The sequence below is a fragment of the Polyergus mexicanus genome, unplaced genomic scaffold (genome assembly GCF_030449975.1).
Source record: "Polyergus mexicanus isolate NDT 795.1 unplaced genomic scaffold, iyPolMexi1.0 SCAF_7, whole genome shotgun sequence".
Lineage (NCBI taxonomy): Eukaryota > Metazoa > Arthropoda > Insecta > Hymenoptera > Formicidae > Polyergus > Polyergus mexicanus.
This window is the reverse complement of record NW_027223327.1, coordinates 8,779,765-8,804,387: the sequence shown is the minus strand read 5'-3', so window position 1 is coordinate 8,804,387 and position 24,623 is coordinate 8,779,765. Positions and strand designations below refer to the sequence as shown.

At 37.1% G+C, this 24,623-nt stretch overlaps 1 protein-coding gene across 4 annotated transcripts in view; it reads right to left on the bottom strand.

Annotated features, from left to right (window-relative positions):
- Positions 1-3,968: 3,968 nt before the first annotated feature.
- Positions 3,969-24,623, bottom strand: part of Msi (RNA-binding protein musashi) — a 107,536-nt gene continuing 86,881 nt past the window's right edge. For all 4 annotated transcript variants that reach the window (XM_070299311.1, XM_070299307.1, XM_070299309.1 and 1 more), the window contains one exon: positions 3,969-4,219. In XM_070299311.1, coding sequence (XP_070155412.1) covers positions 4,073-4,219 — 147 coding nt within the window. In that variant the 3' untranslated portion in view covers positions 3,969-4,072. The remainder of the gene's footprint in view (positions 4,220-24,623) is intronic.

Below are 24,623 nucleotides of genomic sequence, written 5' to 3'. Positions count from 1 at the left end.
TATATATCGTATGTCGATTCAAATTTTCTAAAATGTCAGCGAATATCTTTAGTAGTTTTAAATTAATTTTGAGAAATTTGTACTTTATTTCTTTTACGATGGCTTCTTTACAGAAACACGGTGAAATGTTCGGTGGATTATGGAGATGTGGTAGTAAACCTATTAAATCCAAACTGTTTACTCTCGAAACTTTTGCTCGAGATGTGGAGGTGAGCCGCGTTAATATGATTTATTGTTACCTTTACCTAATCGCTAATTTAAGAATAGAAATTGTGTGCGTATGTGTGTGTGTGGATATTTAATTGGACGGTCCAATATTGAAAGATGTAACTCTAAAATCCGCCATTTTTTTCTTTCTTTGCCAAAAAGTTGTCCTTTCAAAATATCAATTTGCAACAATTTGATAAAAAGCAATATTTTTAACATTGTTTGGTGTATATATAATAACTTATAAATCTATTCTTAATTTTCCTGAAAATTTCATGAAAGTATGCTTTCATGAAAGTATGCTCTCTTAATGTTAATTGATTCAATTCTAATTCATATTCACGTTGAAATTAACAGAATATTCACTTACCTTAATCTTCTTCCCTCATTGGGAAACGGGCTAATTGGATTATCGGGAGATTTACCTAAAAGGGAATTTAATCGCTCCAATACGACATATATATGCATACGTATATACTATACGTATATATGCATACCGTCTGCCGGCGCGCGAAATTGTCTTTCCCTTCTAAATTTTTATCCCTAGATTAAATTTTTATTTTAGAGAATTGTTTCGCTCTATACTCTGCACGTAACGGGATCGAATGTCTCGTGTTCGGTCCACGTAGGTAGAATTTTCCGACGAAACTACCCAGCCTCCCTCAGCCAACCCTCTCGACCGCCGCTCGCGTCTGCACGAGGGCCGTATCTTTCCTAAGATATGTTCCGTCTAGAATCCTCACGGGAACGGCCGAATCCCTTTCTCCTTTCTGTGTCCTTTAAGTATTAACGTGGCGAATTTCATAGGTGGTTCAGTAAAATTTTCATGAATTAATTCCATGTATCTTTCTATCTTCGATTCCGCATAGCGATTGCGCGTGTGACGGATGATAAATAAATGATCTCTTGCCTCGGATCTTTTTTTATCCAATGAAAAAAAGGAGATTTTTCAATAAAAAAAATAATACGATATTATAATACTTTTTTTTTTTTTTTTTTTTTTTTTTTTTTTTTTTTTTTAATACAATTTCTTCAGATCACGTGGTTGAATTGTGGGAAAGTATTGAGATTGGAACAAGATATCGGTTATATTTCTCGATTGAAACCATTAAATATTTAGTATGGATATTTCTTATCGGGCATATTCTTTACTCACGGATAGGAAATCACTTGGTGTTTCTGTATCCCTTTTTTTTTTTATTTCGCTTTCCATCGGAGAAATCGTGCGGCAAACCATTCGACGAGAATACGAGGAAAATTACAGCGATTGTTTATTTGGAAGAATAGAGAAATGCATTTTAAAATATCATTCTTTCGAAGAATTAGCATTTACAGAATAATCCGATGAAACCAGGGAATCTAGAAAAAATTGAATATTGAAGAGTAGAAAAAAACGGGAGAAAAATTCCGATTGCACATTCGCGTGCTTTATATTTCCTTCAGCCACGATCGGAGGAATGCTCGCAGTCATCCGGAATCACTGACGTGATCTGGCAAGGGAGTCGGGTATCACGTAGTAGTTGGCATGCAGAGCCGACCCGCGGGCGTATTTTACTTACTTCAACTTTTCCCCCTTTAACCCTCCTACTCCTTCTCCTCCCCCTCTTGCTCCTCGCTCAAACACCCTGTCCAAGCCCGCCGTGTAATGTAGCCAGCGCTTTATTGAATATTTCGCCGTGGTAAAATGATAAAGAAATCCTCGGCAAGCTTCCTCGGACTTATATGGATATAGAGCCGCCGGCTTCCGAAACGAAGAGATGGCGCGTGCTCTCCCGATGTCGACACCACCGGCGTACAGCCACCGTTAAGGGTGGGTCATTGATTTCAAGCCTAGGAGAAAATTCTTTACGTGTCGTGTATCGTTGAGAAATTTTTTCTAAACATGAATAAAAAAATCAATTCTTATATCCTTTATAAATTCAAGACGAATAATTTAGTCAGAATCATTTATCGCGCGAATTATTTTGAAGATAAACGATTAAAAGATTAATTTCTCGAGAACATTAAAATCTCTTGTACACGACGTCTATTTAACATGTTTTATTATCTGAACGTAAAAGTAATTTTTCTTGTCATTAAATTTTTTGTATCTTTTGACATGCACGTCTCTCCACTTTTTGCGTAAAGAATATTCTCTTTGCGTAGACTCTGTTCCCGTTTGCCACGGTATTTGCAGTTATTGATAAATTCATCTCTCTCTCTCTCTCTCTCTCCCTAAATGTATAAATAATATTATCTGCACAGGTAATGTTCCTTATATCTTCTAAGACCTAACGCGAATGGAATAATAGCAAAGGGAATTCCTCTTAAAAGCCTTTACGATCGTAGCTATAGGAGCATTCACGTGACGTGGTTCAAATTTTCCTCGTAACATGATGGTTGTCGATTTAATATTTTTCTATCAACTGATATCTATTTTTAGTACTTTAGATGTCGCGTATCAATTATTTCTCAAGACAAATGTAATAATGTATACGATATTGCAACACATATGACATATATCATATGTATATGTATCTGAAACAAACTGTCAAATTTTAATATGTTTCGATTGACGTGAAAATATTATTGCTGATTATACTTCCGCAATTAAAATAATCTCAAATACAAAATACGAAAGAATGAGTGTACTATTATATTTTCGTATTGTATAACATTCTAATTACATACGTACTTAAAATACGTCTCATTATTCTAATGAGTTAGCTACTTGGTGCGTAGCAATGCCAGTATATGTCCAAAGAGAATATATTACGTGAAAATTTCAAGGATCTGGACGATGCTAGAGACAAGACGACATTTTCTACGAGACATTTAAAGCGTCCTCACTCCTCTCTAATGGTATCCCCTTCAAGTATAGCACGTATAGTCTCATAGTATAGAGCCATTTCAATATTGAAGAACCCAATGACATTAGAAGAATAAAAAACACGTGCAAAAAATTATAAATTTGTTCCATCTGTCTCTCTTACGATACACCACCATTGTCCCTCAATCTGTAATTTTTTTCTGTCGAAAAGAAAAAAAACTCGGAAAAAAAGATTTCAAGTAACGCGCGAACAATTGGATATGGGATTCGTGTCGATTTTCTGTTTTAAGGGAAGGGACACGAGGGAGAAAACGAAAAGGCTACGGAATTTCCGGAACGGCTTTTGAGCACGAAATAGGGTAGGGGCTGCACTTTAGTTGACACGGGCGTACGTAACGCGTGCCCCTAGGGGGTCGCAATATCGATCTCCCCTCTATCCCTCGTATCTTCCTCCTCTTCTGTCCGTTCGTTCCGCGACATATCAACAGCGGACAGCTCGAATTGTACAAACCTAATGGAATATATGCCTTCCGAGAAGTCTGTCGTCCTTCCGGTGAGAGTTTGTGCTGAATCCGCGCATCTATGATAGAATATTCAAGTCTGAATGTCAAAATCAAAAGGAAAACATTTTTGAAGGAGTGTTGATTTCACAGATATAAATCTTCATTCTCATTTCCGATACTGAGATAACAACAATTAGAGGGAAATTATTGATCGGGATATTTTAAGCTGGATGGATCTCCAAATTTTTAATACATAAATTCGCAAAACTGTTCTCGATTATAAAGTTTGTTGAATGTTTCAAACTGAAAAAATTAAGCGTATTTTCAAAAATGATTCGTAAAATGATACAATTTCATTCAACAATTAAAAGGATGGAAGTATATAAAGAGGTTCATATACACGATATATGTTGATTAAAATATATGTATATGTATATATGTACATATTATATAGCGGTAATAATAGTATTATTAGTAATAAAATTAATACTATGATATAATATGAGATGTCAAGTGATTCCCTCACGAGAAGGGAACAGCTGACAATTCGTTGCTACCGTGATACCTCCAGAAGATGCTTTAGATACTCTTGCTCTTCTCGTTGTTCTCTCCTCTTCTGTCGCGTTGTAGAATCCTTGGGAAGGGTAGATAGGCGGATGTCTTTTTTCGCGACACTTACAGCCTCTCTGCGACGTACGTGCTGTTACGATTTTGAAAAAAGCCCTTGATCATCCAGTCAGCTAAAACTTGGATTAAACTTGCAAATGGTATCGATCTCGCCGGCGATATATCACTTGTTAGAGAATTAAATATCACTATTATAGAGCCCAAGACCTCGCAGGGTTCGATATGCCGTGATCTGTACAGTTAACACGTCGACTATCCGCGAATCGTAATTTGCAGGAGGATCGTAATTTTCCCTTCTTATAATTGGTTTTGACGTTGGAATTCGTTCTGTCAAACGATGCGCGTCGATGAGATAGTTGACGTGTTAATGGAGACAACCACGCGCGCACAAGCAAAGACTACTATTACATATTACAGTCTATCATTACAATTACTTTCCGCCGTTTTAGAGTTAACGAGCTCGGAATCTCTTTTTCGTATCGGGTACGGTAATATTACCGGCGTCCTTCTACGAGGTTTCAGTTTAGTTCAGCTTACGATTAGTATAATTCTAATCTAAAATCATCCCGTTCTTATGTGTGAGAATCACTTACGAGTACACAGTGTGTATACTATATGCACAATTTGTACTTGGAGTATAATATATCAAAGCGTTCATCTATCACTAGCTCCCCTCTAGTGCTGGTGAACATAATGCACGCGACGGGCACAAGAAATGAATAATATTTAGGATCCTCGGAGATCATTTTTTTTCCACGTGTCTCAAGTCTCTGCTAGCGCTGTCCTTATCCGTGGATAGACGATATAATCGAGTGATACATCAAGTTTTTTTTTTTTTTTTTTTTTTCTATCTGTCGGTTCGCTTTGCTTGTTCCCCAATGCGCTCCTAAGCGTGATACGATAGAAAATGTAACGCAATTCCTGTGATAGACATCGTGGGGTGATTAGTAAAAGAATAGGATTATTAGAGTATAAAGTATCCAACTACGAGTATTCATTTGATATCTCGCTGATTCTATCACAGGCAACGACACCGAGACGCGTCTACGATTTTTTTTCGACATCGAAGACGACTCTTGACTAGAGATATGAATGCCGCGGATAAGAATCTTAAATCTCGTTGTATAATTTTCAGGTAACCAGAGACACAATTCATGCAGCTTTCGATATCGAAAATTAAGCGCCGATGAAATTTATAGCCACAGTTAAGGGCGATTATTATACAATAGATATCCAGCGAAAAAATTTTTGCGTCTTGTGTGTGTTTCTCTATTCGTATAGATTCTTTATATATGTATATGTATGTATATATTTATATATATCACATGGTTTTTTGTCTGATTTCCCACAATAAGAATTTCTCAAACATGCGATATTTTCGCTCAATTTATGATATTTCTAATATTGTCTATTAATTAATTACTAATCTACTATATTGAAAAATCTTATCAAACTTTTACTGTTAACACAGAAAAACTCTACCGATTCGTCCTAATGTGAGTTCTTGCTTTGCATTGCCCACAATCACGAATGATGATATCGGCGATATTAAATCTCGACCGATTCTCCTCAACATTATACGATTCTCACATTCTACTTTATCGCAATATAAATATCTTTCAATATCTACGTATTATCGTAATTTTCGATCGATAATCTCGTCCGAGATTTGTCATCTTACAACGCGCAAACGCTGATACACGAAAATCGATACGTAGCGTAAAAGGGATTATTTCAACATTAATTAAACATCGTGCCGCATCGAATCGCGATACTGTCAAGTTTCTGACACGTTCACGTGATCGTTGGAATGTCAACATTATTAGCGTTATATTATATCAGTATAAGCGGGAAAGTGAAAATTACACACGCGGTAAAGTATACCGCGTCGCGGGAGAATAATTCCCAGAGATTATAGGGATTAGCCGTTAATGGAAATTGCGTGTGTCAAAGGCTCTCGAAATTCGCGTCATGAATAATCCATCCGCAGAACCGTGACGAATGAATCTCGCGACGCGAATAAATTTCCGTGACTTCTCGAAAAAGCCGTGTAATAATAATCGATAATGCGACGAGCACGATAATGCCGCGAATAATTTGCGCGAGTTTCAATTTGCATTGTGTTCGATCGATTTTAACAATGGGCGCAAAAGAGCGTATAAGACCGTCTCGTAGCGATAAGAAAAAAAAAAAAAAATTTATTCCAAAAAGAAAATAAATTACGATCTATCCCCTTCAACCCCTCTGACGTCGGCACTCACCTCTGACGTTCCTCGCTGCTTCGAAGCACCCGCGACACAGTATATACGTGTACTCTTTTCTATATATATATATATATACTCTCGTATATATGAATTATAGTAAACCATATCTCTACTATCATAAATCTACTTATATATATATATATATATATACTTGTCAAAAAATTACGTCAAGAGAGACATGCTCCTCGAATGATTACTGCGATTTATTCGAATTCCGCAGAACGAAGAAGATCTATAAGGCGGAAAGGGAGAACGAGAAGGAGAGGGAATAATAATACGATATACGGGATATCAATTAGCTACTACAGCAAGAAATACTGATATTTATATATGTACATATACGCGCGCAACGTGATTGCAAATCGATCCATCCATACGTGTTGCTATATGCGAATTCGTGACGAGATTTTAACCTTTTTTTTTTCCCCCCTTCAACGCATTTTTCCGGGATAAAGTCGAACAATCTTGTGTGAAAGACTTTTTCTCCCAGAGGACTTTACTGAGAATAGAAACGCGTCCCTTATGTTACAAGACGATATCTACTGGAGTTTAATAGGCACGATTTCAAAGATAAAATGGGACACTGTAAAAATACCATATATTAGTACGAGTATATCTTACTCCAGGCGCTATGGTATAAAATTGTAGGATTTATATATATATATGATCACTGTGTCTACATATCTACGAAGAATACTCTCTACAATACTCGGGATTTACGAAACAAACGCGTCGATTGTTCCAAAGAGATAATATATATATTTGTTATATTGTTCATATAATGCAGGTGAGATTCGAGAAAGTTATAAAAATTTTTATTTTTATTTATTAAAGATAATTTTATTTATACGTTAAAAGAAAAGGCTCAAGTATTTACTATATTTAACATAACAATTTTTTTTTTTTTTTTTTTTTTTTTCCATTAGTATTCTTTACCAGTAAAATCTTGTTTTAATAAGTTGCTAGCAAATCTAGGTTAAATCTAGGTATAATATCGTAACGTATATAAAAATTATATCGAAAAATGTTTTTTCCCAAAAGATTATTATTTTTGTTAAGAACTATTCCAGTTGAACTGTGCTCGCATTTATTTCGTGACCCGGTTTCGATTGTTTAAGTCTGATTTCAATTATAGGACAATCACTTGTACAATATATAGATGTCGTGAAGAGGAGGGGGGGGGGGGTGGAAACAAGGAAGGGGAGATATAAAGTTTTAGTAAAGCGATTAGCGTGGAATAAGAGTATTTTTAATGATTTCAACAACAACAGGTACAGTAACCAGTGTTTACCTGCAGTAAATACGTTGGTAATTATTTTCTCTCTCACAATTTTCTCTCCCATTTCTCTTTCTCTCTTGCACGGTGTTCGTCTCGCAATTATTCCTACTGTCGCTTAAATCTAATCTTTATTACCGTCTTTTGCGCTTACCCATCTATATATACGGATAACCAAATTATTTACGTGATTAACTACGTATTTTTACTAGTCGGCTGTCTAGCTAGCTAACTATTCTAGTTGTATGTACGTATGTGTGTTGCATAGTTCGGTCTTTCCTACTGACAATGATCTTATCATTTTTCTTAGCCCTTTTGTCGTTTTATGACCAACTCGGAAGGTGAAGGTGAAGGTGTACTTTTCGATAGATGCAAGAAAGTATCTCCAACGATTAAAGTAATCAAGTTCGAAATAAAATGAATGTAGTTAGTACCATGCGGATCAATACTGTGTTTTTGCATTAGAGTCTCGCGTTTCTAAGAAAGAAAATAATGAAATCATTGTCAGTAGACCGGGCGAAAGAGAATGCGCTACATCAAAGCTTTCCGGGGGAGGGGGGGGGGGGGAAATCGGGAGACACAGAATTTTGTTTCTCTCTGCACAATTAATTGATTTACTACGATTTCTCTCTATTTCAATTTAAATAAATGATTATGAAATGATGATCATCGCGAACGTGCGATACCGCGCTCTCCGTACACATCCTGTGGCCTCTTCATTTCGACGAAACGAACTTCTCGAATCGATATCGAAACGATATCGAACGTACAACAACGATCGTTGAAAAATACTAATAATAATAATAATTATAATCAACGGATATATCTGATGGAAGAGAATATATGCTGGAGGCTGTTTGCTCGATAACAGAGTACATGTCTCGTATAGAGAGCTAATAATATAATGATGAAGTAGATCTTTTCAATTATATCATGTAATAATATATTGCTACTGAGCTATACGTACGCGTTGCAAAAAATACCGAAGCGAATTCGGACTTCGAAATGTCTTTCTCGAAATGGCTCCTCCTCCTCCTCCTCCTCCTCCCCCCCCCCCTCTTCCCCCCGGTCATTTCATCACCTGTCATCACGCTGTCACGACAACGACATGTATGTGAAAGTCGATCGATCCGACACAATATTTGCGTCCCAGTTTCCTAATATGCGTGTATATTGCTGATATTACCGACACTATACCGTGCCGTCCCTTAAGAAGACTTTTTCCGAAGCGTGTCTCGCAAAATCGTTCGATATCCTGACGAATTAAATAAAAGGGAAGAAAATTGATGTAGCAAGCAGCGGCTCGAAAGCCGATCGCGAGATTCGGCGCAGTCTGCTACATATCACGCCTTTTACAACGCCTTACGAAATTAACGAACCTACTAATGCTTCCCTCCCCCCCCTCTCTCTCTCTCTCTCTCATCTCATTTTCTCACTCATCTCTAATTAAATATCATTCAATATCTCGAGAGAAAAATATTTACATCTTGTATAATATTCGAAGAGAAGAAAAGTATTTACAAGTGTGAATCATATAAAAGAATAATACTTCTCTCTTTCTCTCTATAATACTCCCTATAATTACGTACGAAAAATTCAACGTGTGAAAGTTAAGGCGGTGCGATAGGATCAACGTAAAGCCGCATTTGTCGTGCGAAAGATGCACGAATATTTTTTTTATTTTTTTTTGGAAGACCGCGTTTTTTGATTGATTTCCGAATATTGCGCGACGAATGATGATGCCGGCTCGTCGTTCGATGAAAGTATAATTTGACATTTTATAGTAAAATGTTTTATGCGCAATATTCATATGACATGGGATATACGATTCACGAGGTAAAGTTACATAGAGAAATCACTGTAAAAAAATCTATCTTACGGAAACGAAATTGTCAAAGTGACCCGATGGATTGTCGCGTTAAGATCAAAGTTGGTTAGATTGTTGTAGTAATTTAACTATATAATTACAATTAAATAATTATATAAATTACACAGCAATCTCGTGATATATGAGCGTAAAAGTATCAATAAATATTTCTTAAATTTGCAATTACGTATGCGCGTCGTCATATCGTATCAATATATGTATCGCCTTCTTTAGTGAAAAGAGTATGTGTGAAAAAATTTATCAGTAAGATTATAAAAGAAGATATGTATTATATTGTATGTAATATAATTGCGAGAAACTTTCGTTTATCTCTGTCGATTTTATGAAAGTTTTCGCAAGCGGGTAATGAGACGAGATAAATAAATAATTACTCACGAATTTTCATGCACGAGGAAATTAGTTACAAAGTTAAAGATTCGGAGCGAATTATTTTTCGCGTTCAAGGAAACTAACCGGAATTGTTTAGCTAACGTAGAGTATCGGGAAATCCGAAAATCATATAAATTTGTAATTTTTAAAATATCGTATCGCGAGCATCATTAAAATTGCGCGCGACGCTTCGTCAATTAAATTACGACACGCCTACCTATACCTTTATCTCGTTTATTAAAATTGATCTCGCTTCAAAATCTACGATGTGTCTGTGATCTATCGATATTTACCATTATATGAAATATTAAATGGTAAATGTTTTCAATATCACGATGTTATTGATATTCGCGTAACTGGGTCAGAATATATTATTATAATATTATATATCATTAATAATTTACTACCTTATAATGATCTTGATTTATGTTATTAAGACACATATCTGCAGGTATAACAGAACAGCATATAAATCGCTGAATATGTCAATCGGTGATTCGTACGAAAAAATGCTCCAAATTTTTCAGGGAACGTACATTTTCAAAATACGTCATCATCTTCCAATAAATACTCGCGTGAAAAATATTCAATATGTTTCGAACAACGTCATAAAATATTGTACCCTTTTGAAATATCCTTCGAGTAATGCATAGAATGCTTCGTATCACCGAACTAGTTTTATCAGACGAACGAAGAGACACAATGTCGATTCGTTGGCGAAGCGTCGCGTAACAAGGCGATGATACTTTATCCTTGGATGAAGAATCGAAGAATCAAACGCTCTTTCGTGAAATCTATATTTATGCTCTAACGCACGCTCGGCTTCTTTGCCTTTATTAATCGTAGAATTATTATATATGCATAAAAGTATATGTATGTATATATATATAGATTGATTTTTATAATATATCTATATACTTTATATATTTTGTTTTTATAAATATAATTACGTGTAAGTAACGTATATCTTTTAATATTCGTGTATGCATGCCTATGTAGATGTGTATGTATGTGTATGTATATATATGTGTATATATATATAATATACACGTATTGGAAGAACAAGACACCGTCACGACGCGCGTGTCCGGCCTTAAAAAAGCGCTATGAAAAACGCGTGGGTCCCTTTTTCGAAAAAGTCACTCGAAAAGTAAAAGAGCAGTCATGTTGCACGCTCCCGTGTTGCACGATACATGATTGTTTCGATGCTCTTTCTCGCGCTTTATTGTCGTGTCGCGACAATACGTCTTCGTCTTCGGTCTCGCCGAAGCGTAAAATGCTAAAAAAAAAAAAAAAAGAAAAAGAAAGAAAGAAAAAAACACTCTTGATTCGCGCATCGTCTACTTACAGGGTGATTCGTCAAAAGAATTTTCGTCACTCTATTGAGCCATCCTTTATTCCTAAAGTCAATTCGCCGATCTATCAAACTCATGGGCTCCACTGTGGAAGTCCATCATCTTAAATGCGGGATGAGGCACGAATATCGCACGAATTATATGCTATCAAGTGTAACTATATATATAATGAAAGTACCTCAAAATGAAGAAAATTGAAAAAAAAAAAAACTAAATCACGTCCGATCACCCGTGTAAAAATCGATGTGTGAGTGCACCACGTGAGTCATTCACGCGAGACTTTAAAATCGATTTCCTCAACAATCTCTTTTGCTGATAAATGTAACAAAGATGATGAGATTGACGATGGTGATGGTGATGATGACGATGGTGAGAGTGTTGGATAACAATGTACCATTACAGATATTCAATGATATATATATTTTTGTTTAAATCACACATGCGATTATATAAGGCCTCATTGCCTCTTACGACGCGACTGTCTCGCATCGTGCATTACAATCACTATGGCATATACATACATACATACATACATACATATATATATATATATATATTAATGGATTTTTTAAAAAATGAATTAAAAAAATTCACAATAATTGACGCGAGAAACTATTCGTGATAATTTGACAATCGCACTTTATAATGCGTATATAATAAATAGAGTGATAGAAGATAAAAAAATAATAAATATAAATATAAATAATTCTAAATAATAATAATAATTCTCTAAATTCGCTTCGAAAATTATTTCGGAAATATGCAAACAACAATCATATATTTTTCTCAATCAAACTTTCGAGACAATATATCGCGACGAACAACAGTATGAAACATTGACAGATTAATCGCAAACGCGAGACAGCCGCTCAGAAATATGTTAATATATACAAATTGTTACGCATGCACGGTGCATTCTTGTAGCCTCGATATAAACGGTTCCCGTCAACAAGAATAACTTTCCCGACACTGGTATTTTATAATAGACTATCGGCGTAGGAACGATACGTCTCCATCGACTATCGTACGATAACTGTCGAACGTTCCCCGATCGAATCATACTATTGATAAATAGGGTGAAAAAAAATATTAATGTAAATACATATCTCATTCCGATTGAAATCTAATGCCCTGCATTAATTTGAGCCGCATGAAACAGAGAATATCGCGGTGCGAAATTTTAAAAATGTATACGTTATTATACGTTTCACTTATACGAAGTCCGGATTGAAACGCAGTCGTCTCCACGTTTTATCAGTCAATAATGTAATGCCCAGAATCGGATTCGAAAAAAGCCAGATATTTTTCAAACGTTGACACGCTTCTACGCCTTTTTCAATCTCTCGATTGAGAGATCTCCGCCTTCGTACAATAGATATTCTTTGGTAAGTTTCTAGATGAAAATTTCCGAATCACTCTCGCTGCCGAAACTTTTTCCCCGATTGAGAGATCTCCGCTTTCGTACAATAGATATTCTTTGGTAAGAGTTTCTAGATGAAAATTTCCGAATCACTCTCGCTGCCGAAACTTTTTCCCCGACGACTTTCGAATCCGATCCTGCCGGATTACTTCAAAAGTCGCACATAATTATGCACATAACTACGCCTACACCATCGACTCGATTCTCTATCGCTAGTACTACAAACGACATTTATATACTATACAATACGTGATACATCTTCTCTTCATGTTAACAGCGAGGAGTAAGGTACACTGGAAACGATATTGTTATTCGATAACACCAATGCTCGTTATAGAGAGGCCCGCGTGCATCGCATCCGCCCTTACGGAATATGTACGCCATTTTATCCGTGCTTATTTAAGTATCGAGTATATTAGACACCCGTTGACAGAGAGATGAAATATTGGAAATTTCTATTTTTATGAAAAAATATTCGATACGCGTCATATTCGTGTACGATTCTCTAATAGGGAATTAAATTACACGATTAAAAATGTTACTCGAAAATTGCATTAGTCAGAGGAGAGTTCTTTTTGTCATTACGTGAAAAATTTTAAAAACCAGATAAAATGCATATGCGGGACCGCCTCTGGCGACAAAGTGCCGCACTGACGGATACGACGTTTCTTCAGAACTCCAAACACATTAGTTCCAGAATGTCCGAACGCAGTGTTTTTCAAACACTATTCCCCCGCTCCGGAACTCTTCGTTCGAGTAGTCTAAGTAGATAACAATTCCGCCGCTCGTTCGTACCGCTTTACATTCAAACAAGATACGTAATGTTAAACTGAACCCGCGTTATTTATACCGTTCGTTACACAAACAAGTGTATTAAATTCTATCGTTAAGATCATTTTTTTTTTCTCTCTCCAATGGAAAACGTGGATTCAAGACCGTTTAAAAGTAAGCTTCCTCGACTTGATCGAGAACATTTAGCACGTGGTAGATTATGGGAAAAGCGTTCCGATTGAAAAACACCAGCTCGACGTGTCTAGATAAGATCTACGAGGGCAATATCGAAGTCTAAGATGTGAAACACAAAACAAAGAAACGCGAAAGAGGAAGAAAGAGAATAAAAAAAAAAAATCGAAAGTAATCTTACCTGGATTCCGCCGTCTCTGCATACCCTTGGGTCCTCTCCTTTCGGACAATCCTCGGTTCGCCAGCCTTGTGTGTTCTCGCGCGTTCTCTCTAGCAATCGACACTCAATTCTACTGCCTATAGAAATTAATATGCGTCTAAATCGCGGGCGTTCCGAAGCTTTCCCTTCCATTTCTTTTCTCTCCTTAGTCGTACGTATGTGTTTGTAAGTGTGTGTGTAGAGAGCAAGATGGGCAATAGAGATCGGATTAAGGCACTCGGGTTATATCGAATCGATTATTACAATCGGGGAGAGTAGGAAAGAGGAGAGAAGAGGGTTAATAGTGAGGGTGATTTGCACGGAGAAAGTGGTCAAAGTGAAACGAGCACGATGGGAGAGATGATGAAGGGAAAGATGTTATATACTTTCGTTTATTTCTTTCTCCGGGTACGCTTCCCCCCAAAAAAATCATATAGACAGGGGATGGATGGGATGGGAGTAGGAAAGAATGATCGTGGAAGAGTATAGCCGCTTCCTCGATTCTTCAAACGTACCTTTTCGGCGAATAATACATTTTCCTTTTTTTTTTCTTTTTTTTCTTCTTCGGATGAAGAAGCGAATCGGGGTCGATAAGCAGTACGGATAAAACAGTCGCTTTAATCCACGGCTCGCTGCCTCCGGCTCGCTTTTTATTGCTTCTACAACGTCCGTCGAAGAGGATAGACTCACTCTACTATCACATTTAACGAGAATATTCTTGGCTCTCGCGTGCCCGTACCCCCTTTTAAGCGGGGGAAGAAAGGGGGAAGAGAAGTGATACAGAGTATATCATCGTGTTGCCGACACACACGCGTGTGTAAAAAATTCACTACAATCTATTTCGAGTATCCTCAGTTCGACTAATTATTTTCTCTCTCTCTCTCTCTCTTTTTTCGCTAATTGTTCTACTTACGATTAACAAGATTGATCGCGATGTACGCGTGAGATCACTTTTTCTTTAAAGGCAAGACCGATATATGTATATGTTATACGATCTCTCTGATATATCGCGTCTCTTGATCGCCAAGAAAGACACGAAGCATTCGCGTTAAGTACCACGAAAGGAAAAGCGCTTTGCGAGTAGATTGTTTCCTTTTGTGTTCGAAAAACAGCTTCGACTCTCTCATTCTGCCTTCTCTTTAAAGTGATACTCGGGACTTGGAGGAATTCTTTCTCCGTGCTGTGTAATGGAGCCGACACGCTTCGTATCGGCAAACCGTATCTACCGATGGGCGGATTCATCATCCTCTCGCGCACCGCTAACATTGAACAATGAATCATTTATATCCGCTGGTCTTCTCGATTCTAAGGATCGCAATTGCGGTTCTCACCTTAGACAGTTAATCGATTACCTTCTGCCGCGTAAAAAAGAAAAAAAAGATCAAGAAGTTTTATCGTGTTTTTTTTTTATCGTATTTTCTTCATAGATGCAATAAGTATTTTATTTCCAACGAAATATAAAAAAATTTAATATATACGAATCCAAAAAAAAAACAAAAAATTCTATCTATACGAAATATATAAATATCGATTGGCAAATAACTTTTATATCGAAACATAATTGAATGTTTTTGCGCCGCGAGGAAGAAAAGGCCGCTCCATCGATGGAGACGCTTTTTTGATAGAGCGTAAGTGAGAATCAGTGATTCGAGGGATGGAATATCAGGGATAATCTTTGGCTTTTTCATACAACGAAAATACGCCTACGCGCCTCCAAAAGCTAGTAGAACACACATCTACTTTGATATAATGTAGCAAAACTGTACGTGTCGTCCGACTATATGGACACGTATTATTTATACACATTAAGGGGAAAGGAATTGGATACGTATTATTTATACCCGTTAGGGGAGAAAATAGGGAAGAGGAAAAATAAGGAAAAAAAAAACCAGGACAGAGAATGACAATGTGAGGAACGCGTATAGCTGCGTATAGCGTAAATCGATTACTTCTGTATTCTCTATACAGAATTCTACGCATATTTTTATAAAACACAAAGAAGATTTGTTATATATAGTTGCAATATTTCGGGCGTTAATATTCACCCTTTTTTCTTTTCAGATTTTAATTCTACATTTATTGTATCCATTTGTTCCACTGTGACTTAATTTTTATATCAAAGTTTAATTAATACTTTGTTTGGGGCAATTCTTTTTTTACACAAAATTTAATTAAATTCGTAAAATTTAATTGAATCGTTTTTACGCGATAAAGATAATTTCATATATATATATATATATATATGATGGTTTTTCTCTACTATTAAAATTTTATAAACTTTTGAAATGAATATGTGAACAGTTGATAATAACCTCGTTGCAGCTATATCGTTTTTCAGAAAAGAAGGATGATTCTTTGCTCGCAATCGATATTAATGTTACAAAAGAGCGAGATGAAAACTAGTTAACTGCGTTATTTTCACGCAGGAGTTAATGGGAAATGAAGAAGGGATGTCAATAAAAATACGTCGAAAGATATATCCTTACTTGTCGCTTAGAATGCGCCAAAGGTGGTCTAGCTAAAATTGCATGCGCTACAACAAATTCGCCGACTGTTTTAAACCACTTAAGAAGCGTAAGGGGTGACAGGGAAACGGGAGACATAATCATCAAGATGGCTATCTAGAGAAAAAAATTGGCGGTATTCTCTGGTTGGTCAAAATAGACATGAAAGCTTTTCGAAGCAATTTTCTCTTCGCTCGAGCAAAATGTTTCCAAATCATCGTCTGACATTTTCACCTTATTATAATTTTCCCATAATTAAGGAATAAAATATGCTTTTGGCAAAATAAATTTCAACAACGGAATCATATATTCAGTTATTCAGCGAATACAGTCCCTGATAGAATTTCAAGCTTAAAAATTTAATTACGAAGATATGTAATATATATATATAAAAAAAAAAAAAAAACTAATATTATACGCGAGGAAAAATAATTCTTCTCGTTGTCGTTGTCGCCAAGAGAAAAGTCTTAAAAATGAAGCTATGAGTGAAAGACATCCGACGTTTCCAGAACACTCTGTAGAGCATGCATGTCAGTAAATCCTCTTTACACACAGCAAATAGAGCAACAAGTGATACCAAAGTTGAAAGTCGGCCGGCGTTACCGAAGTAAATGTAATATTCTTCTTTACGAGATCCGCGAGGATTTTTGTGATATTTCTCATACTTTTGAGAGATACTAACTTCAGAGAGAAAAGTGACGATCGAAAATCCAAGAGGATATATCTTGGATGAAGCAGTTTAATATTTTAGAGATACAATGCCGCGAGATAATAAATTCAGCTATTGAAAGAATTTTACATAATCACACCATCATACATCAGGGATCGTTTAAATTTACATTACCATGTATTTCGATAAAGTAAAGAATACCGATCGCTTAACCAGATAATCAAAGTACAAAATATAGTTTCTGTTTACGATATATACAAGAGTTATAAAATTCAAATTTTAATATAGAAATTATCTCAATTTTATAGCTGTTTTTCTACAAATTCGATTTTTATCCCTCGTGGTCCTTGAACCTCTTGACGAGAACGCGATGCGGAATGTTTGCCACGAGAGTTTGGACCAACCAGAGAGCGGCTCGAAACGAGCGCCCAGCGGGGTTAACGAGACCATAATTACGATTTAATATTAATTAACCAATTAGGATGGATTGCCACCCCCGCGGGACGCGCATGTTCTACTGGGGCGTAAAACACAGGTTTTGATTGAGCGTTAGTGATAAGAATTCAAAACAATGATTATTACAAGGAATAGTAATAAGAAGGCCGATATTGTACAATGTGTATATACTAATAATAAGTATATATATATACATATATACATACATACATACATACATACATACATACATACATACATACATATATATATATATCCATCTATGTATGATGTAGCTATATGTATATGATATTAGACTAAGTAAACAGTAGGAAGGAACAAACAAATGTGTACATAATAAATATATATAAGATAGAATAATCAAATATGTATATATATATATATACATTTGATTATTCTATCTTATATATATACACCATATATATATATATATATATATATATATACAGCACCAACGTAATTACTTTTTGCCAACAAGTTAGGCAAGAGAGGTTTATCAATAATAAATTACAAAGGGTGGATTACAAATATGAACCGGGAATTTCTGGAGAGATCTATAGCTATGAATGTGATTGGGGGAGAGGGTAAAGGGTGAAAGAGGATCAAGTGAGAAAATACAAAGGAGAGATACACAAATAGAGGTTAGCTACAAGTTTTAAACGACTACTTTATTGGCAATTTTTCTAGGCATCAACCTATACTAATTTTACGTTACGTTTGTGTTGCTGTCGTTCTTGGCGTGCGCCATCGAGCGTACTCTTGCGTTAACGTCGTATATTTACCTGTCCACGTGTATGTAGGTGTACCTGTGTGTGTGTGTGTGTGTGTGTATGTATGTGTCGATACACGCGTATACATCGCGCGCGTGCTCTGACGCCAACGTAATAAAAATCATCGCCGGATAATTGATTCTTTTTTTTCTTTCTTTTTTTTTTCTTTTGTCCGATCGAGATAGCTGAAAGTAAGCAAATCAAGCGGAGCAAAAGGAGGAATTAAACTAAGAGTAAATAAAACGAAAACGCGAATATAAAATGAAAGAGCTCGAACGCGTTGCGTTTACATTGGCAACGCGATTACAATTGATCTGGGTAGAGAGGGAGGAGGAAAGAAAAGAGAAAAGAAAACGAAAATTAGCGATGGTTTAAATAAACCGAGGGGTGGGAAGAGAGGGTGCGAGAATCGAGACACGAGCTCCCATCATCGATCGTTGTCTCTATCCCTGGGTAACTTTACATGGCGAGTCACTCCCTCGCACACCCTCCCCCTCCCACATTTCTCTTCTCTCTCGAGAAACGATTGGCGACCGAATCGGTTTTACGCCCGTTGCAATACGTTTTTATCAATAGCAGCCCAATAATTATCTCCTTTATGGCACGCATGTGAGTGACTGGCACTAAGAATCTAATAACGATAACGCAAAGTAAAACGATAAATAAGAGAACATTTAAGAAATCTGAAATTCGCGAGCACGCACGTGATGCGTCACGTGTCGAATATGAATATGAAAAACTCTGTGTGTATGTGTGTGTGTGTTGTGTATTTATATAAGTGTCGTTAATAATAATGATAATAATTATAATCGTAATAATAATGACAAGCACAATAATGATGCTGATGCGTAATAATAATAATAATAATAGTAATCAATGATAATAATAGTAATAATAATAATAATTATGAGATAATGGCGGTAATGATAATGAGTAGTATAGTAATAATAGTAATGCGATTCGAGTATCGAGTATCAGCGCTTACACAATTAAGACGTTGGGAAATTTAAGGGGACGTGCGTATGTATTGTATGTACATACATTACACAGTTCGGTTTCGTTCTCCGTCTTCCTCTCTCCCTCTCTCTCTCTCTTCTCCCTTAAATTCTTTCCCGCATATATGCATATCGATCTTTCGTAAGACAATTTCTCGGTTTTTTGTCCGTAATGTTTCACAGTCGGGCGGAAGTTGCTTGAAAGTTTGCACGGATCGACAGGGAGAGGAAAATTAAGTGACCAGACGGACCAGGGGACCGGAAGTGAAAAGATTGTAAAAGCTACTCGGCGCTGAAATATCGGATCTTTCTTCGAAAGTCGTTTACCGAAAATATCTCGTCAACGAATGTCGATCGATTAAATCTTGCAGGAGAAAACTTTATACGAGAGACAAAAAAGATTTAAGTACATGCTCGTAATATCCGGGATACCGTAATTACCGGCGCGATTAAACGAAAAAGATTTGAGCCAACGAGAAGAAAGCGATTTATCGATAAAGAATTACGAGGCTTAAGTATTCAGAAAATACATCCAGCGATCATTCGACGATCCGTTATCTTCTTTTCTTTTTTACATTTCGCCATTTTATTCTTTTCTCTCTTGAATATATTCGCGCAATGACGTTCGTATCGGCGGCAAAGCGGAATTACAAACGAATCGTGATAAGAAAAACGGAAGACGGGGAGAAAGAGATTTCGGAGGAGAGCTAAAAAGGTGAATGAGACGATTAGGAGGAAAGATATTTCAACCAGCATGCTTCACCTACGTTTCATACAAAACTAGTGATGGTTAGAGCGCTCATCAAAAAATACCAGCTACGCTAATAATTACTAACAACATTCGCAATATATATATATATGTATATGAGATACACAATTGTCAGACTGAGATACAAAATATATACACATATATATATACATATAATATATATATATATATAATATATGTATGTGTATATACTAAGAGATATTATATGGAATTGGTACAAATTGTGGGAGAGATCGAAAGGGAAGGAGGCCCTGTGCTAATAGGAAGAGAGGGGTGGCTTTCGCCATGGTGAAATTTTTTTTCCTCGACAATGACGATATTATCTTTGCTACTGAGCAGATATGAGACGTATAAAAACGCCAGACAAGGCGAGAGAGACTCGATCACAACCCGATATTGATATTGATTTCGCTCCGCGAAAATCGTGGAACTTTTATTTGTCACCGTCGACGATGACGATATTACGCGACGATGATAATTGCAACAATTGCCGGAAAAGGAAAATACGCGACACAATCGCGCGATTCACGCGAGACGAGATTATTAGCAGACACGACTCCCCAACCCTTTATAGAGCATCGATATATAATCGTATTTAATTGCAAGTATAATCTGTCTGACAATTGCGAAAAGGAGACAAAAAAAAAAAGGACGAAAAAGGTGTATTTAAAGAAATAAGCATTTTACATTCTCCAAATAAAATAGCATTTTGCGTTGATATTAATTAGTTTCTCTAAGAAAAAAATTATTCCTGCCCTGTAAAGGGTTACATTAATGAAGCTACGATCCATCTCGTATCTAGTGCTTGACGTCCCAGACTTGTTTGCAACGTATCTCAACGACATTACGATACGTCCGTACGTTATGGGCTATAATGGATTAGACTACATTTCGATTATATGTCGATCGTACGATTATGACTTTATATACTTATGATTTATAATTATAATTGCATATTTAAAATGCATGGAATAATTCGCGAAACGAATTGACATGTGTGCGATATTAGCTTGTCGCGAGTTTATGCGAAAGCAATATCGGATTGAAAATTCCCTATTACAGCTCATAACGGTTCGCTGATAAGATTGCAAAACCGTTACAGAGAGCATTTGATAAAATTATCACGTTTCTTTCTCTCTCTCTCTCGTCGGGACACCGGCGATGAGACATTTCCGAAATGAACAGATCAGGGAAACGTCGAATTTTTTGACGCTTAACAACTCGTATGGCTAAATTTATTGCTGAGAAATTTTACGAGTAACCTTCCTTTCGTCGAGCCGAGAGAAATAGAGTAAATCGCGCCGTTATTATAACAATACCGGAACAATGCATCGCCGAGTTTCCGAAATACGCGAGGGACAGTCCTCGATTTGCAGTCTCGATGACGATTCGTCCGGAGAATCTTGCTTCCCCGAGACGGGATTGAGGCTTTGTTTTGACCCGTAATGGACCCGTATATATAGAAACTAGGCGAGGAATACTCTATTCTTGCAACCGGAGAGAAAACGGGGCAAAGATTTCGGCACGAGGTCAACAAAAAATAATTCTCTTCGAACCGCGGATCCGCAGGTAGGTCTTTACCCGGTGTCGAAAAAGATTGAGACCACCATAAAAGTTTCGCGATGTCGTCCAACATTCGTCAGCGTCCGTCTCGCAATTTCTTCGCTTCCAGAAGGCAACTTTGAAAATAAATACGTCGAGAGGACGCGTTCGACGTGTTCGATGATACCGACCCGAAAGACTTCCTCCGGGAAATATCCCCGAATAGAGCGTCTCTCTCTCTCTCTCTCTCTCTCTCTCTCTCCCTCTCCCCCTATCCTTCTCCCGCTCGTGTTGTCAAAGAAATACTGTAATACTCGAACATATGTAGCTCGAAATTTTCCATTTTTGTGCCAGATACCCGCGAGCAAGAGAGAGAGAGAGAGAGAGAGAGAGAGAGAGAATAATGGGGGGAGAGGTATGATGGACCGAAGACGGAGAAGGAAAGCGGGATCCGCGCGGAGGTATCTATCCATGTGGGGGAGGTTCGTTAAATACGCACGTTATTGATATACACAGAGAGTTACCGAGAATGTAAACTGCGACGAGACGTGCGACTTGTCAAGCCGATCTCGTGGCTCGCGCTCGCGTTACTGTCTCCTCGTCATTGTTCGTTTCGTCCGTTTCTCTCTACGTGTGCACTTAACGTTACTCGTTCTCTACGATTTTCGTTCTTACTTTTGTATAATATCCCCTTAATACGTCATAAATATCACTCGCGAGTTTTGTTGTCCTTAGGATTACGGTGTATGTATATAATTATATTTTTTGTTCATATATATATATATGTATATTAAAGTATATATATATATATATGTAGTATCACTAGAGAATATTACTTGTTTCGGAAGGATCGGATCCTTCCAATCCTCAACGCTCTCGGATCCTTCCTTTCTCTCGGCGGCTCGTTTATTATTATCCAAATCCTTTCGCATCTCGAGAGTATTCGTTTGCATATGTATATATATATATATATCTAGGAGATTATCTCTCTATCGATTACGCGCGCAAATAAGCGCCGACGCATTTTGTATTTTCATTAATAATACTCGTAATAATAGTGTAGCTTAAAGTTTGAGTCAATCGCTTATTGCTGGAAATTTCTCACATCCTTTATATGACTCCTCGTCGAAGACGCCCCGTGTTCGTCCCGCCGACAATTACCCTTTCTCATCTAAATTCGCTCCGAATTCCAGCCGGAAAGGGAAACTATTGAAAATATTCGCGCGTATATTCGGGGGACTCGTCGATACCGATCGACGAAATGAGATCATTTTGGCAATAAATGCCCCTCCTCGTCTGCCCGAGTGCATCGCACTTGACGCTCTTACAAACTATCGATAATGTACGAAATAAAAAGAGAGACGCGCGATAAAAAGTAAAGAAAATAAATTAAGCGAATATACCGCGCGGTGATAATCTACGGTCGCGTGAAACAACACTTGGAAAGCTTCTTACAGACTAGGACACGAATCGACAATTTCAAGCGCTTTAACAAACAATTTAAATAATAAAAGCAAAGAAAAAGATCGTAAAAGGGACGGGATGGATATCGGTTGAAGGATACTTCGCGTATTTACACGAGAGCCTGATAAGATGACGAACATCAAGGCGAATCGTCGCGAAAATATTTAAACGTACTTGTCGCGGCGAGTCGATCTCGGGGCGTATAAATTAAATATCCCTCTCTCTCTCTCTCTCTCTCTCTCTCTTTCATAAATTCCTTAACGAATATCTTTATAATACCTTTTTCATGAACGCTTTAACTTTACTCCACTTAAGACTTAATTCCTAATTTATCGCTTGAGTTATACGTGAGCTAATCTCAATCTAGGGTTCCCGTTTCTCGCAGTTTAATTAAACGCACAGTCGCACAAATTCTCTTAAATGTATTTATAAAGATGCGTAATGTATCTTTTAAGTATCTGTCTCTCTCTCTCTCGCGCGCGCACGTCCAGAGGGAGCCCCCCTCCCTCCCCACCCCACTCCCCTTGTATTCCTTATTGTTACAAGTTATTCGCTTAAGTATCTATGTCCGCTATCATCGATAATGCTATCTGCGTATGTATGTATGTGTGTGTGTATGTGTGCTTAAGATTAACTTAAATAAAACTGCCGACTCGCCCTCTCTTAAGGGCTCATTAAATAACGCCGACGCCGTTCAATCAATTTCTTAACAACTATACAGCGCAACTTGTTTTTGCGCGGGTTACAATCGCGTTACACTTGTATGTCGCTAAAAGTCTTATTTGTTTAACGCGATTTGTATTTATAATCAAATTACGTTCGCATGTATATGTGTGTGTGTGTGTGTGTGTGTGTGTCGCTAGTCTTATTTAACGCGATGGAAAGCGGAGAAATATTGTCTTCCATTATTTGAAGAAAAATATATATATATATATATATATGTATATATATATATATATACGTGTGTATATGTATCTATACATTATACATAGTTATATACGTGTCCCTCTCGTGTTGTTGCTCATGCATATGTATTCTCGAGAGAGTCCGCTCGCTCGCGCAAAATGGATTGTATGTGTTGTGACCTGTTGCCTCTGGGAAAGCGAGAGACCGCCGAGAAAACCACGAGAAGCACGATGCGACCAAGAGGATGGTGAAGGAGTCCGTCGTCGAGTCGTTGTCGTTGTCATCGTCGCTCGGATCTCGGAAAAAAGACGCGAGAAAGTTAAATGCCTCCCCTCCGTACGTTCGTTTGGCACTTGACGCGAATCTAGTCTTTCTAACATTAGTCTTTCGCTATCGATTCGAGAAAAGAGAGTCCGAGCGCGATTGTGTATTTTACTTTGAAGATTCCGATACAGGAGCGAAATATATTCGATATTCGAAAAATCGATCTGTTTATATTCCGATTCGATTAATATCTTATCCATGCTTCCGCATTCGTGCTTCCGCTGGTTTCTGGCAAAGGCAACCCGATAATGTATTTTGGCGGAATACGTATAATAGATACATCATCATCATTAAGACGTGAGAAAATCTATATGTGAAGTACTCTGCGTTGATACCACTGCTT